The sequence below is a fragment of the Equus asinus genome, chromosome 5 (assembly GCF_041296235.1).
Source record: "Equus asinus isolate D_3611 breed Donkey chromosome 5, EquAss-T2T_v2, whole genome shotgun sequence".
NCBI classification, from domain to species: domain Eukaryota; kingdom Metazoa; phylum Chordata; class Mammalia; order Perissodactyla; family Equidae; genus Equus; species Equus asinus.
Window position 1 is genome coordinate 103941452 of NC_091794.1, and position 17058 is coordinate 103958509.

The window sequence follows — 17058 nt, forward strand, 5'->3', positions numbered from 1 at the left end:
ATAGGGAACTTTGGGCCTGAAAGTCCTGAGTCCACTTTCTGACCCACCTCTGCCAGCTGTGTGACCCTGGACAAATTGCTTAATGTGTCTGAGCCTCAGTTTCTTCATCTGTGAAGTGGCCATGGAGGTACTCATGCTGTTGAGTTGTTTTGAGACGAGAGGGAATATGCAGGGACCATCTGGCCTGTCACAGCGCTCAGGCACTGGTGCCTGTGGAAAAGCAGCCCTGGCCTTGGAGTCGGAGTTGGGCTCTGGTCCCTCCTGACGTTGAACAGGTGGAACCTGGGTGAGTCATCGACTGTCGGGGCTCCATCTGGTAGAAGAGACATGAGACCTGCCCGCCCCCTAGGGCTTATTGGAAGCATGAGATGGAATATGTGTGAGCGCACCCGATGGAGCTGAAAAGCAGTCCACTGATGCACCCTCTCATTTTCATTTTAATTCCAGGCTACTTGCAGTAACTAAGAAAACTTCGTGAATCTTCTAAGGCCCAACATGGAGATCAGGGGAGGAGACCGATCAGGGTCTGCAAGCGTCCTCTGTGTTCCCTCCTCTTCCAGGAAGCCCTCCCTAAGGCCCAGGCTGGATGAGGGGTCCCACCTCTATGCTCTCAAGGACCCAAGGTTGGCCTCTGCTCCAGCCTCTTACATTTCCCAAATGGTCTGCTTTCTCCTCCATCTACTCTTGTGCCTCCCCCACTGTGAACCCCTCCACAGGCAGGCCTGTGTGAAATTCACCTCTGCGTGCCCAGACCGGAGGTCTGCCAAGGCTGATGAGCTGGATCCACTGATGTTGCCTCATTAGGAGGTTCTGCTGTGTTTGCTTCCCAGACAGGTTTGCTCCAAAGACTGGAAAGTCACGTGGGAGGGTTAATTTGGAGTCAGCTTGATTGGCCACGGGGTGCCCTGATTACACATTGTTTCTGGGTACGCCTGTGAGTGTGTTTCCGGGTGAGATTAGCATTTGAACGGGGTGGGCGGCATGGGATCTGTTGAGGGCCTAAAGGAAACAAAAGGCAGAGAAGGAGGAATTTGCCCCTTCCCACCGCCTCCCCTCCCCGTGGAGCTGGCTCATCTCATCTCTTCTGCCGTCCAGCCAGTTCTCATAATAAAAAAATAGATATATCTCCTATTGGTTCTGTTTCTTTAGAGAACTCTGACTACATCACGTCTTCTTTTTAGAGAAAGCGTTTAAGTGAGAAGACAGAACTTTGGGCTCTTCCTTCTACCTCTCTGCAAGATTTGGATGGGGGCAAAGACCATTTTGGGGCCTCCTAGATCTACCACCCCAAATCCAAGAAAATGGGTCTCTCACCTCCCATCAAAATTCACCTGTTCTCATGCCCATCCTCTTGCGTGCGGGCCCTGGTATCTAACTCTGCCAGGATGTGTCATCAGATGGATGGTTAGCCCTTCAAAGAACTGATTTGCATTCACACCCACTAGGATGGCTAAAATTAAAAAGACAATAACAAGTGCTAGGGAGAATGTGGAGAAATCAGAATCCTCATATATTGCTGGTGAGAAGGTACAATGGTGTAGCCACTTTGAAAAATAGTTTGGCAGTCCCTTGAAATGGGAAATATACAGTTACTATATGACCCACCAATTCCTTCCTAGCGATATACCCCAAAAATCTATGTCTACGCAAAAACTTCCAGAGGAACGTTCATAGCGGCATTATTCTTAATGGCCAAAAAGTGGAAACAACCCAAAAGTCCATCAACTGCAGAATGGATAAATGAAAGATGGCGTGTCCAGACAATGCGCTATTTGGCCCTAGAAAGGAATGAAGTACTGATTCACGCTGCAACCTGGATGAACCTTGAAAACATTCTGTGAAGTGAAGGAGCCAGACACAAAAGACCACACATTGCATGACTCCATCTACAGGAAATGTCCAGAATAGGTAAATCTGTAGGGACAGAAAGTAGCCTTGTGCTTGCTTAGGGCTGGGGGCTCGGGGAGAAATGGGAAGTGACTGCTAACGGATAGGGGGCTTCTTCTTGGAGTGAATGAAAATGTTCTAAAATTGATTGTGGTGATGGTTGCCCACCTGTAAATATAGGGAAAACCATTGATTTGTACACTTAAAGGGGTAAATGGTGCGGTATGTGAATTAGATCTCAATACGCCTGTTTAAGAAGACATTTGCAATCATAGGAGGCCTTTCTAAATGAAACGGCCTAACTCACTGGCCGGTGGGTGGGAGAGGGACTGAAGGCAGTAAGCTTGGTCAGCAGGCTGGATAATTGCACCGTAAGCTTCCTCAAAACCTTCCGCTTCTCCCTGTTGGAATTTGGAATGGAGCCTTCAGGGGCCCCCCCCGCCAGCCCACTCCCACCCACCTCCCACCCCACCAACACAGAAACCACCAAAACGGAATACACAAAACACAGAAGCCAGAACCATCGCTCCACGCTTGTTCCTTACAATCGCGCTTAACACGTTTATTGTTAATTTTCTTCACATGGCAGATACAGAACCATCCTCTTCTGTGATCCAAATGCACGCGCGAGAACCATCACTGACCAGGAAACACCACTCTTTAAGAACCGCCCTCCCCTTTCAGGATGGAAACACTCGTGGCAACTCTCCTGCTGGTCTGAGGGTGTTGCAGGCTGACCAGCACGTTTGTGCGTGCCAGAAACGAGTGTCCCCAGGTCCCCCACGACATTTTCCAGAATTTGCCATTGGCTGAAGGTGACTTTGAAAGCTATAGGTTTGTGAGCCTTCCTCGCTGCTAAAAGGGGAAAACCCTCGAGAACTGAGAGGCTGGGGTACAGTTCGTGAGCGTCAACATTTATGGGACAAAATCATATCGTTAGGATAAGGGACAGCCACAGTTCTTCATGCTTGTGAGGGCTAATTTTAGGAGTGGGCAAAAGGATTCCAGTTTACAAAAATTTCAAACAAACAACGGTTTTTAGCTGGGTGGGAAATAGGGAGACTGCGACGTGGGCCAACGAGCGGCATCGTTCTGCCCATGTGAGGAGCTCCCGGACCACGACCAGACCCCACGCTGCAGCCAGTCGACTGGGTAATTAAATAACACAAGTTATAAAACTTTAAAAATGGGGCATTTACAGTCAGGGACATAAATACGTGCTTTTAAAAGTGTCTACGTACATATTTACAGAGTTGTAAGACCAACCGTAGTAGCCCTGAAAAAAAGTCCCTTTTTCGTGTGACCACTGGTCCTCTTCAAAGTTCCACTTTGGGCTTAATCTATCACTATTGGAAATGGAGCTGAGAAAACAGCGCCAGAGTGGCCTCCGACATCCTAGTCTGGGGTCTGCCCCAAAGGCACAAAACCCAAGGCCCTCACTGAACTGAGTCGGACGCCTAGCTCAGCTCACCCGTTTCTCCGAGACGTGGGCTGTGCCCGCAGCGGGCAGGACCCGACGCCCTCATTCCCTGGCAGGCGACCGATGGCCTCTGGAAATCTCTTTCTTCCCCCCTTGCTTTTCAATCCTCCAACTTATTTTCCATTGCCCAATTTTTCTTTGTTTGTTTCCCTTTTCAGCTAATTGAGAAGCTCAGACACTAACGGTGTTGATGGTCCCGGCAAGTGAGGCAAAGCACATGGGAGACCTCCCTCTGCCCCTACAGGCGTCCCCTCCCTGCTGCTCTCACGGGAGGAGCCGATCTATCAATGGGACGAGGGCCTCCTCCCAGGTGCACATGGACTGACTGGAATTTCAAATCTGGAAAGAACTCGAGAGCCAGCAGCTCAGGTGGCTCGGGCAAAGAAGGGGCCAGAGGGCCGGTCAGCGAGGCTCCAACGTGCCCACACGTATTGCTTCCCAGAGATGGGGGGCGAGGGAGAGTGGGGGTGAGGGGCGTGGAAGGGGAACTTGGCCTCCGCCTGAAGGCCTTCCTTGCACAGGGCTGGGGCTGACCCTGGGCCAGACCGAAGTCCCCGTCACGGCAGAAGACAACTCGAGAAGCAAAAAGCAGGATCAAGGAGCTCTTGAAAAATTGCATAGTAGGAGAGGCCCCACCCAACAGGAAGGCTGCGCTGCAGGACACGGTCCGGGGGCTGCACCCACGTGTCATCCCTGCCGAGTCCGCTGCCTTCCTGCCTGCCTGGGGCTCGGACCCCGTCTGAAGGCCGCACGCACACGCTCTCGCAGGCTCGTACGACTGGGACAGGTCGGTCCTCCCTGCAGGGCAGAAGGCTCGTCCCTTTGGCTTCACTGATTCCAGGTCACTTCAGGTGCTGAGGAGAAAAGAAAAGAAAAATAGTAACAGTTGCCGCACACTCGGGGCCCACTGTGGGCTGTTCAGGCATTATCCCACTTCATTTTTCTAATTAAACGATTTATTGAGTATGCCACACACACAGAAAGAAGCACAGGCTGGTGGATCTTCACAGTGAACACCCCTGTGTGACCAGCACCCAGATCAGGAAACGGAACACGGCCGACCTCCGTTAGCCCCGACCCACACCCTTTTAGGACAACCCTCACCCCCAGAATAACCACCATCCTGACCTCTACTCGCTCTTTAACTTAAATCAATGAGCCAGTCAGCACATAGCCTCCTGCGCTGGCTTCTTCGGCATAACGTGTGTGAGCCGTCCCTCCCGAGCGGGGGCTGTTAGCTCTCGGCATCTCCTTGCTGTGCCGGCGTCCACGGGAGGGTTGCGCCCTGCATCCGCCTGGTCTGCTGCCAGGGCACAAGTGATTAGGTCCAGTCCGGGGCCACCATGAGTAACGCTGCTGGGACGTTCTCATAAACGTCTAGGGGACACGGACGGTGCACACGTGCCCATATTCCCGCCACGTGGAAACGCTGGGTGGTGGGTGTGCATGTGTAACACGAGCCCTCTCGCAGGTGTGCTCTGGTGCACACACTTCCGATGAGGGTCTCCCTGGGGCGTCATCACTCGGTCCCGGGGTGTGCGTGTGTTCAGCTTCAGTCGACACTGCCAAGCAGGTTCCAAGTAGTTACGCTATCACTGACCGCCATTCTAGCGCTCACAACCCCCCAGGGCAGGTGACACAGACCCCCGTTCTGCGGGGAAGAAACGGAGGCTCAGCAGGGAGAAGTAACTTTTTTTTCTTGAAGACTTTATCCAGCAGAACTACTACAATGGGGTTCTGCAGTAGGGGAGAGAGATTGGGTTCAACTCCTGAAGTCTAATTTGTTTTTATTTTATTATTTATTCATTCATTTTTTTAAATAAGATTGGCACCTGAGCTAACATCTGTTGCCAATCTTCTTTTTTTTCTTCTTCTTCTTCTTCTTCTCCCCAAAGCCCCCCAGTACATAGTTATATATTCTAGCTGTAGGTCCCTCTGGTTGTGGCATGTGGGATGCAGCCTCAGCATGGCCTGACGAGCGGTGCCACGTCTGTGCCCAGGATCCGAACCGGCGAAACCCTGGGCCGAGGGGAAGTGGAGCGCACGGACTTAGCCACTCGGCATTGGGCCGGCCCCAGAGAAGTAACTTTCCTAAGGCCAGGCTGACGCTGAGGGGCGGGGGTGGGCCCGGAGCCCAGTCAGGCCTGCTTAGAGCCGGCGCCTGCTTCCTGGTACGAGCCTGTGGCTCAGCCCTCGGGCTTCCTCCATGGAGACCTGGTCCCAGCCCCTGGCACAGAGCCAGGCACACGGTGAGTGCTTCACACTGTGTGCTTTGGGGGGTCGCATACGAGCCTGGAGCTGTGCTGGGCTAGGTTCAGGGGTTCAGTTCTCTCACCCAGAGGACCTGGTCATCGTTACTATTCCCGATCCTACTAATGACGCTGTACAAACTCAGTGAGAAGAATGATAATAGCGGTGCAGATTTATAGAAGGCTGACTATACGCCAGGCACTTTCCTAAGTGTTTTCATGAACTGGCCTACGCAATCCCTACAAGATACCCAGGAGAGGGATATTATCATTATTAACCCATTTTACAGATGGGTGAATTGAAACACAGAGACGTGAAGTAGCTGCCAGGGTTACTGGAGACAGGATTCAACTCCAGAAAATGCGCACGAACCACTACACGACATCAATTCCAATCCCCCAAAACCTCTGATGAGGCTGGAAAGAGAGCTGCTTGCGGTGGAGCGGGGCGCCCTCAGGACAGGCAGCCTCCCTTCCCAGGGGCGGCCTGCATGTGCCCACGCCTGGCGGAGCCCCAGCAGAGGGAGGAACGGACGCAGAGACACGGCCAGCATGGAGCGGCCTGCACCCCTCATCTGGCGTGGCCATTGTGTGAGTTTCCTGTAGGTCGTGGAGCAGGATCCACGAAAGAAGCCACCTTGCCAGGCCCCACCAGAGAGGCCGCCCTCCAGGGAGGAGCCCAACAGCAGGGGCTGTGGGCTGGACACCTGGGGCTGGAGCTGAGGGGAGGTCGGCAGAGGCTGCGCCAGAGGGGAGCTCTCTTATCAGGGTGGCCTTCCACCCAGCCCACTCCGGGACCCTGTGAGAGGTCTTAGCCAGAGGAGCAGCGACAGCCCAGAGGAGGATCACGGTGGCAGCCAGACAAGTGAGAGGTCCAGTCCCTCCGCTGGACCCCCCTCTCAGACCCTCAGGCACGAGTCCAGCTGGCCCGAGGATTGGACAGAGACAGAGGTGAAATAGGACGTGCAGTGGAAGCTTCGCGCTGGACTAGGCAGTGTGGCCCTTCCCTATCTGTAAGAGTGAACAGAAAGCTCTGGGTTTTGCCTGAGACACCGTGAGAGCACAGAAAAGGGAGGCGCAGCCCAGGACGGCAGAAGGCAGATGCCGGAGAACAGCCGGTTCAGACGGCCTGGTCACAGAGCCTCTGAGCCAGTGGGACAACGGGGTGAGAGGCAGTCACGGGTCCTGGTGCTCTGAGGATGCCATCCTTTTCTCAGAACAAACCTTGTCCTCATACACAGTTTGCATATGGTTGCGGGGACAGACACAGCCCACGTAAAGTCCATTGTCCACTGCAGGAGTCAGAGATGCCAGTTCTGCTCCCACGTCTGCCACTCGCCCGCCCCGTGCCTCAGTCCCCTCTCTGTAAAGCGAGGGCGTGGACCTACACATCCCTTCTCATGCTAAAATCCAGTGCCATGGTATTTTTAAAGGTCATTCTGGAACTGTGTTAAACAGTGCAATCGACTAAGTTGTGTCCCCTCAAAATTCACATAGGGTAGCTGTGAGCCCCAGTGTGATGGTATTTGGGGGTGGGGCCCTCACAAGTGGATTAGTGCTCTTGTAAGAAGAGACACCAGAGCTTTCTCTCTTCACCACCAAGGCCACGGTGAGAAAGGGGCTGTCGGCAGGCCGGGACGAGAGCCCTCACCAGGACGCCGCCTGGCAGCCTGACCTCAGACTTCCAGCCTCCAGATCTGCGAGAAATCAGTGTCTGTTGTCTAAGCCCCTGGTCTGTGCCATTTTATCATGGCAGCCCCAGCAGACTAGGACAAACAGTACACGGAAGATGTGTCTGAAGTCATTTAAAAAAATTACCTCTATAAGTGGCACATGCTTGTTGTCAATACAAATTCGAAAAATAGAAAAAATTAAATAAGACTTTAAGGAGCAAGTTTCAGTCCCTTAGAAATTAAACTGTTGAGTTTGGCATATTCACTGTTGGCGAGTGAATACCAGCTGAGGGTGGCAGATGCAGACTGAGTTGGGCCTGTAGTCATCTGAGCATCTAGCTGGGGAAGCTGCAAAGGTTTGAGAATAAGGGAAAAGAATGCACCTGTATGGGGTCGTGCCCTGGCCCCAGGGGAGAGCTTCAGTTAGCAAGGCTCGGCAAATGCCGTGGGTGGACGTCATCATCGCTGAGACCATGGTGGCCCAAGGAAATGCCCAGTCTGTGAAGGAATCAGCCCAGTTGCACCTGGCTCTCCCTCTGCTGCCACAGGGAGGGTCCCGGGACACGCATGGGACTCAGAGTTGGGAAGTGCTCATCCTGGTGCTGCCTCCCATTCTCCGGAAGACTCTAGCCAAGCCTCTCCTCTCTGGGCCCACTCTTTCCATCTGTAAAATGGGACAGGGGGAGGGGCTGACCTCCCAGCCCTTCCAGTTCTGCCACCTTAGCGTCCATGTCAACTTGGCCCCAGAGCATTCCCAGCTCGGGTCACGTCCCCTCTCAGGAGCAGGTTCCCGAGGGGTGGGCTCAGTTCCGGCTGCAGACAACAGATTCTGGGAAGGGGGGTTTTATTTCATTCGCCTCCCCAGTTCCTAGAGAAATAAGGGCAAGCCCAGAAGCTCCGACGGCTAAGGAAGGGAGGAGCGAGTGAGTGATGGGGGTGGGAGGGCAGACAGCAGAGAAGGTACCACACAAAAGACCCCAGACTTGCAGAATTCTGCCCGTTCTTGCCTTAAACAACCACATTCTCATTCCAAACGACCCTACAGGCACCCCCAATCTTACGTGTGTCCCAGATCACGGCGCCACCCGCTAACACAGATTCCCAGGCCCTGTGCACCAGCATGCTTGTTCAGTAAATTGGCAGCGGGACCCTAGGCTGTTTTTAACCAGTGCCCCAATGCACAGGTGCATGGGGTTCTCCAGTCATGCCTGACACACTGTCTCGGGGACATGCTGAGAGAAGGCATGCTGTGTCACCACAGGGAAGCCCAGCCCCCAAGATGGAAAGTCCAGCTTCTACGAATGAACTCAGGTTTTACCATTAGAAAATCTGGAAAAAGGCTTCTGGTTCAACAGAATTCTAAGTTTCATATTTTACAGATTAGGATTCCTTTCACTTTCAAATCCACTGTGGGAATAGGGCGTCCACAATCTTCTCTGGGCTTCAAGCCTCTGGAGGCCGTGATTAAGTGCTATGTATTATTACCATTATTATTATCCCAATAATCACAGCTAATACGTACCTAGTGCCTCCTATGGGCCGGGCACTGTTCCAAGTGCTTTGCACCCATTTAACACTTGTAATTCTCACAACCCTAGGAAGTAGGTACTACTGTCATCCCCATCTTATAGACGTGGAAACCGAGGCTCAGAGATACTGAGAAACTTGTTGAGTCCCGCAGCCAATAAGCGACAGAGCTGGGATATCAACCCAGGTGGTGCAGGGTCCACCCTCCCTGCAGGAGGCCCAGTGCCCCAGCTGGCACACAGGAGGCTGTACAAACGATCATGCCCACCCCTTCTCTTCCGCCCAGCCCCGCCCAAGACCCAAGCCCAGCCCCCCGAGGTGCCCAGAGCCACCCAAACGGTGCCAGAAGCTGCTCCAGCCTTCTCGTACCTGTCAGGGAGCAGGCGAAGCGTCTACTCTTTGAAGAGGGGTCCCTGGAACTGGGCTGCAGCCGCGGCCTTGACATTCCTACACTGCCTGGTGATGTAGGGGGCGGCGGGTGGAGGGCACCGGGATGCCAGGCGGAGACTGTAGCTGTGCGGGGAGAGGAACAACACATGCCATCACCAGGGGCCTGGCCGGTTGACCCGGACGGCGCCTGGGAGGCCCAGTGAGGGCCCCGCCTCTCCAGGCACCTTGAAACCAATAGGACGCGAGCTTTAACAACCCCTGTGAGCCCCACTGAGCCCGGTCCGCCACCTCCCCTCCTCTTGGAGGCCACGGGCCAGCGGATGTGCCCAGCATTTGGGTTCGGAGACCCTGCGCACAGCGGGGTCATCCTGGGGACCGCAGGAGGCGAGCTGGGGATGAACGCTCGTGTGCAGCTTTACCCTTTTGCCCTCCAAAGCACCTGGGGAGGGTTCCAGTACCAATCCATCGCCTTGGGTGGGGACAGGAGGGAGGGCCCGGTCCCCTCTAGGCCATTGGCTCCACACTGGCCCTCTATCCTGGCTTCGCTGCACCGAGCACTGTCACATCCGGGATCTCAGAAATCCTGTGACACCGCTTGGCCCTATTTGCTACTACAGCCCATTAAATTGGATTTTTTTCAGGAAAAAGCTTCAAAGTTTTTTTAAAGATGGGTAACCCAGACGTTACTGCTCCCCTCCTTCAGCAGCTCACTCCTGCTTGTTTGTCAGGCCTCGGCTGGGGTGCCACCTCCTCCAGGAAGTGTTTCTTCTCTAACTCCTGTGTGCCCCCAGCGCCCGCGTCCTTCCCATCATAGCACTGTTAGGCTGAGTGGCAAAGGCAGGACAATGGACCGCCTCCCCCGTGAGCTGTGAGAGCCCCAGGTCAGGGCCTTTGTCTCGTTCGTTGCTGCGTCCCCAGCCCAGCACAACGGAAATAAGTATTTATCGAATAAGAACAACACAGATGGCACTTAATGATGTGCCCAGCACTGTGTTAGGTATTTCACGTGTATCAATATCTTACTCTATGGACAACCTACCAAGGCGGATACTATTCGCCCTGCTTTACAGATGGGGAAACAGAGGCACAGGGAGGTTCAGTAACTTGCCCCTGGTCCCAAGTCTGCCTCTCTAGATAGAAGAACAGAAGTGAGCAGGCCCTCTGGTCAGGAGAGGTGGGAGGTGAGATGTGGGGGGGCCGGGGTAGGGTGGGCACGATGACCAGGACAGTGGGAAGGATGGACACTTCGACAACTTCCCGTGCTCCAGGAAGCCAGCTCTGTGTGAGGGAGCAAGAGACAGGGACCGGGCCAGTCTCGAAGCTGAACCGCCAGGGTTTAGACCAGTGCTTCTCAACCCAGGCTCACATTTGGCAATGTCTGGAGACATTTTTGGCTGTCACTTCTGAGAGGAGGGATGTTACTACTGGCATCTAGTGGGTGGGACCAGGGATGCTGTGAAACATCTTACAACGTACCGGACGATCCCCACAGCAAAGGGCAACCCAGCCCAAAGTGTTCGCAGTGCCAAAGTTGACAAGGTAGCTCTCAGTACGTGCTTAGGAAAATAAATGAAATAAGTGAACGCATGAACAGACAGACGTTGAAACAGACCAGCGAGGGCCTGGCTCCCCATCCAGGCTCAGGCCGCCGCATTTGAATTTCTCCCCCACACTGTGTGATCCAGGCCCATGGTCAGCTCTTTCCACCACCTGAGCAAGGTTCAAGGCAGAAGACCAAGACCCGGCACTCAGCGGTAAGCCTGTGCCCCACACGGTCCACCAAGGCTGCAGGGATTATAAGGCCCCCAAGGCGGCCTGTGGGGGCTCCATGGGCTGGCTGGCACCCCGGTGTGAGCTCAGCCCCTGGGCCAGCTGTCCCAACCATGAGTTGGCAACCAGCTGTGAGGCAGCCTGGAAACAGGGACAACTTGCACACCCTTGTCCTGTTGGGGAATAAGGGATGGTCCTGGCACATCACGGGTCTCCCCCCCATGTCCCCTCTGGGGAAATGTCTCCAGCAGGGTATACAGGACGAGCAGCAGCTCTGGAGACGCTCAGGCCCTGCGCCATCGATATCCAGCTTCTTCCTCTGTCTGTTACCATCATCACTCATCTATTAAACACTCAAAACCCAAATCAATCAAACGGGGAGAACAGCCCCTAGCCTCGCAGCCTTTCCAGCTGCCGGCCTTTCCCTGCTCCCTTCCCTTCTGTTCCACTCAGGCTTCTGAGGCCGCAGCAACCACAGCCGTTTCCACTAGGGGGCGTGCTTTCTCCTGGCTCTGGGCATCCACCTGCCGGGAGCACTTATGGCCAAGGGCAAAGCCAGCAAGGACAGGTCCCTCCCACCATGCCAGCACCCTGCCTGGCCCAATGGAGCATAACATCCCAATGGAGGGACAGGCACATGGCCCTGTGGTCCCCAGGGCCTTTCTCAGTGGTTATCTCTGGACTCTCCCAGCCACTCAGGAGGTAGGAAGACCGAGCGCTTTTATACCCATTTCACGGATGAGGAAACTGAGGCTCAGACAGATGTGGAGACTTTCCTAGGGGAGCAGAGCCTAGGCCCAGATCCATGGGCCACCAGGTCACCACCTGTTTCCCGTCAGGACCAGGGCAGTGATGGCCAGAAGGACAGTCTCCTTCCTGATCCTGAAACCCTTTCTCTGGTCAAAGGACCCCGGAGGGCCCAGTGGCTATCTGGGGCCGTGATGCTAAGTGCCGAGGAACAGCGTCCCCAGAACCAGACAGTTCTCAGTCCCCAGCTTGGTGGTGGTGAACGTGCAGAGACCTCATGATTCTTGGTGCCCACTTGCTAGCTGTGTGACCTCAGCAAGTCATGGACCTCTCTGAGCTCCAGTTTCACCATCGGAAAAATGGGAACAGTAATTTCAGAGGGTTATTGTGATAATTAAGTTTAGAGACAGCTCTCGGCACAGCTCTGACCGGCGCTCCACTCTCTACGAGCCCTGTGTTTGGACGGTGGTGGTTGGGGGAGAGGGTGGCTCTGCTAAGGGAAGAAAGGAATCCTAGGAGGTGCCACACACCCCGAGAAGCCATGTGGCAGCACGGCCATCAGAGACCGGGGGCGAGTTCCCCTCCTCATACTCTCTGGCTGTGAGACCCAGGCTCTCCCTACCTCCCGGCCTCGGAGCCTCTGTTTCCTCATCTGTGAAGTGGGGACGCCCCCGCCGGCCTGCCAATGCAGAGCAGGGCTGGGAAGAGCCCGGGGACCGGGCCGGGAGAGCCCGCTGCCTTCCGAGAAGAGGTCAGCACCGTGGGATCTTCCAGTGGGGTGACGGCGTGGAGCGTCAGGGCAGGAGCCCAGCCGGGCCTCCCTCCCTCTCTTCCACCCCCCGCTTCCCCCGAGCCTGGTCTCCTGCGAGACCCCCTCCTCACTGGCTTCCTCACTGCCACGCTGGCACCCCTCCCATCTGTTCGACTGAGGAGTGACCCTCCCTTCCCAAGGCAATTGGGTCATGACACACCCCACTGCAACTGTCAATTCCGGGCCCCCCGATGGGCACCACGTTCTTTACACAGATAGTCCGCCCCACTGACCTCCCAGCTCATCTCACTTCCTTCGGCCCTGGTTACCCCAGCGACACGGGGCTTCTTCCAGCACATCCACACAGAGCCCTCTGGCCAGGGGGCCTTCAGCCCCGGCTACTCATTAGAATCACCTGGGGCAGCCCGGGCTGCATGCCAGACCTGCGACATCAGAACTGCTGCAGGTGGCATTGGGCATCAGTGTTTTAAGCTCCCCAGTGAGTCCCACGTGGGACCAAAGTAGGCAACCACTGCTCTGGAGATGCTTCCAGGCCACCTGTGTGAGGCAAAGTGGCCCTGGGCCATGTCCTCTCTGCCCTAGCCCTGCGGCTTCATGTTGTCTGTGTGACTGTGTGATGGATGCGGGGCTTCCCGGGAGACCAGCGGTCTATGACTGCAAAACCTGGCTGGGTTTGCTCATCATTGTAGCCTAAACTTCTAATTTTGAGTGAGTGAATAGCAGACCCTCAAAATTTAATGAATGAAGAAATGAGTGAGTCTAGACCCCACGATACTCCCACTGCACAGGCTTTTTCAGACATCAGGAAACCTGCGCCCATTTAGTGCCAGGGCTACAGGACGGACTTAGGAGGCCTCCTCGAACACCTCTCCTAACAGCCCAGGAAAACGGCTAACGCTCGTCACTAAATCCAAGACATCAAGAAAGGGCGGAACAAGCTCAGCATCCGCTGTTTCTAACAGGCAGGCGAGTATAGCACTTCTTTTATAAGGTTTTCATACGACATGGTTTAACTTTTATAAAATAGTGTTGTGGCCGGGAGGGGCCTGCTCAGTGCTCCACACAGACTTTGCTCAGAGTTGTCCATCCACCTGAAGAAAGCTCTCTACTCTTGGGCTCTGGACATTTCACCTAAGTGGAACAAAAACACATGGATGGTTAGAGCACAGCGGGGCCTCACACGCAGTCTCGCCCCAGTCTGCACAGGTGGGGAAGCATGAGCGGAGAGGATGTGTCCAGCACACCTGGCTCGCAGCAAGGGCTCATAGACAGTGGCCTCACAGCATCATCTCCTCCGGATGGTAATTTCTTAATTGTCAGAATCCCTCGATGGTCTGAAGGCACCGAAAGGGCAGAGCTGTTCTATTCCTGGCACTTGGGGACACATCCATTCTGTCATTCAGCCACTTAACATTTCCTTGGTCCAGTCCTGCCACAGGGACTCGACACGTCCTGTTCCCTGCCTGGAAGGCTCCCCACAGGGCATCACGGGGCTCGCCCCTCCCTCCAAGTTCTTGCCAAGAGCCGGCTTCTTGAGGACCCACCCCTCCCCACTCCACCTGAGATTGCAACGCCCTCCCCTACACTCCCGGCCTGCAGGCCAGTGACTTTCTTTACTCTATTTACCGCCAACACACTCGGGAGCTGCTTGGTTGTTTGTTTACCAGCTCCACCAGGATGTCACTTTTTGTCCCCAACATACCCCCAGCACCGAGACAGGTGCCTGACACACGGTAGGGAGCCATTCACTATCTGTTGGCTGAACGGTGTGTCTACCACCGTCCAGGGGCTCTGCCGAGGAAGATTTGGTGAGTAAGACACACAGGGTTCTTGACCTTGAGCAGTCTGAGTGTGACTTGGTGGAGCCTAGGGGGAAAAACGCTCAGTTCCAGAGGGAGTCTGAGGCCAGCGCGAGGCCGAGACTCGGGCCTCCGGGCTCCCAGGCCGCCACGTTCTCATTTAGCTCCTACTGGTTTCTGGGAAAGGAGATATGCAGATACACTGAGCTACACATGAGAAATGAAACGGAAAGAACAGGAGGGAAGGCTGGGGTCAGGGAGAAGACAAGGACACAGACAAGGATTCTGAGAGAGGAAGGGTCCAGCCCACGGCCCCAGCAGAGAGCAAGGCAGGACCCAGGAGGATCTAACAGTTGGTGTGTTGCCTGGGGCATCTCCATGGACTAACAAGTCACAATGGAAGGAGGCTCCCTCACCCTAACTGGTGTTCCTGGAGCTCCAGCCTCACTGGGCTTTGGGGAGTTGGGGAGAAGGTGACGTCCAGGGACAAGGGACGCGTGGGCCAGGGAGATGCATTGAAGTAACAACAAAAACTAAATAAAAATGGGCAAAGCCTATCCAATCATTGAACAGATAATTTAATGACATGAAGAGGCAATTCTCAGGGAAATCCAAAGCCAACAAAGATAGACGATGCCGGGCCTCTCTGCTGTGCCCCAAAGAGCTTAACAGGAGAAACCGCGGTCACTGGTCAGACAAGACAGACACACACATGGGGCCACAGGTGATGGATGTGATGGGATGGGGACTGTTCCCAATTCCCTGCCATCTGGGAAGGCCATGCCCACCCGCCCCCACCTCCTGAGATCTTCATCTAGGCCCCGTCACAGCTGTCGGTCTCGGCCCCTGGATGAGCAGTAACTATCGCTCAGCATGGTGTGAGCACTGAAGACACAGTGGAGAACGGGAGGGTCCCAGGCCACGTCCCAGTAGAGAGAGAAAGTGGATGAATGAGGAAGAGGCATGTCAAATGGCAGCGATCACTATGGTGAGAAACGAAGCCGAGGAGAGAGCTCGGACGTGCGGTGGGGGCGGGCGGGGTGGCAGGGTGGAAGAGGAAGACTTCAAAGAAACGTGTGAGCTGATCCGAAGGAGCTGGGTCACGGATCCGCTGGGAGACCTGGGCCTTGAGTGTTGTAGGTGGCGTGAACAGCATGTGCAAAGGCCCTGAGCTGACACTTGCCTGGGATAGCAGAGAAGTAAGGGGGGCAGAGGGGAGGGTCTTGTAGGGCCCTGAGCGAGGTGGGAGTCAGGCTGTCCTTCCGGGCAGAGGAGTGACATGGCCTGATGTAGCCACTGTGTTGGGCACAGACTGTAGGATGACAAGAATGGAATACGGGAGACCAGTCAGGAGGCGACTGCCGTCATGCAGGCGAGAGATGATGGCAGCCTGGACCTCGGGGCCAGCTGAGGAGGCAAGTAGTGAGAAGTGGCTGGATTCTGGATACATTTCGGAAGTGGTGCGGACAGGGTTTGCTGATGAACTAACTGGATGCTGGGGCTGCGGCAGGGGGCTGAGAAAGAGACTGGAGTCTAGCCGGACTCCAGGGTGGGACGGTGTCCGTTTAACCGTGGTGGGAAGACGGCAGGAGAAGGAGGCCGCGTGGGGAGGTCAGTTTTGCGAGGATTACATTTGAGGGAGAAGCCAAGCGGGTGGTGGAAACGCGACCCCCATGACTTTGGGATGGGGCAGCGTCTAGGTGGACAGGACGGGCTCACTAAGGGGAGGGGCGACCGAGGGGAGGAGTCCAGGGGCTGCAGGAGGACGGGATGCTGAGGAGCAACCAGTGATGTGAGAAAGATGGTGGTGTCAGTGGCGGCAATATTTCAAGGAATAAGGAGGATTGACAGTGTCCCCCGCTGCCCGAGGGTCAAGGAGATGGACTGAAAACCAGCGGACCACCACACCGAACCTCCTAGAGGCCAGCAGCTTCCAGGGCATGGCAGAGACAAACGCACAAAAGAAGCGAGTTCTAGAGGCAGGGAGGACAGAAACCGGGGCAGCGTCCAGAGAACTCCATCACGGGGAGCAGGGAGGGGGAGCGGCCGGCTCCAGGACACGCTCTCCAGGGCTCTCTCTCATCCCCACCGGGCCAAGGCGCTCTTCCACGCTCCCCTACCACACTGCCCAGGCACTGAGTGGAGACGGCCTGCTGCGTCCCTCCCTCACCTCTTCCTCCCACACGTGTCAGGAGACATCTCCTGGAACGCAGTCCCCAAAGCTGGGTAGACCACACAGCCCCGCAGGAGTCACACAACTCTCGTAAATTCTCGGAGCACCGTTCATTAGAAGTCAGTGTCTGATGTTCTGCGCTCTTGCCAGAGGCGAGGGAGAGGCCAAGGGCATGGGAGCCGGTGCCAAAGTAAGACAATCTGAGAGGACGCTGGATTTCCCTGGAAGCCAGGTGAAGGCCCCCAGGTGGGAGAAGTGGGAGGCACTGGGGGCTTCCTGGCACCAGCCACCAAACACTTCCGGAATGGTCACCATCTAAAGAGGGCAGCCCCTTCTGCTCCCGTTGGGTCCTTCTCACTCATTTGAGGTCCCCAGGCTGGGAGGCGGGGTGGGAGAAGTGACATAGCCCTGGGATGCAGGAGACCTGAGTTTCAGCCCTCGATCCACCACTGACTTGCTGTGTGGCCTCTGGAAATGTCTCCACCTCTCTGAGCCAGAGCAGTCTTGCCTGTAAAATGAGGATGTCAAGCAAGGAAAAGAATGTGAAGCACCCACTATGTACCAGGAGCTACTTTGGGTGCTTAACAGGAG

At 55.3% G+C, this 17058-nt stretch overlaps 1 protein-coding gene across 10 annotated transcripts in view; it reads right to left on the minus strand.

Annotated features, from left to right (window-relative positions):
* Positions 1 to 2421: 2421 nt before the first annotated feature.
* The window catches only part of PRDM2 (PR/SET domain 2), a 127588-nt gene continuing 112951 nt past the window's right edge, over positions 2422 to 17058 (minus strand). For 9 of the 10 annotated variants that reach the window (XM_044769725.2, XM_044769726.2, XM_044769722.2 and 6 more), the window contains 2 exons: positions 9186 to 9329; positions 2422 to 4221 (listed from right to left, as the gene is read on the minus strand). In XM_044769725.2, coding sequence (XP_044625660.1) covers positions 9209 to 9329 — 121 coding nt within the window. In that variant the 3' untranslated portion in view covers positions 2422 to 4221; positions 9186 to 9208. The remainder of the gene's footprint in view (positions 4222 to 9185; positions 9330 to 17058) is intronic. The other variant, XM_070511016.1, reaches the window with a different exon arrangement.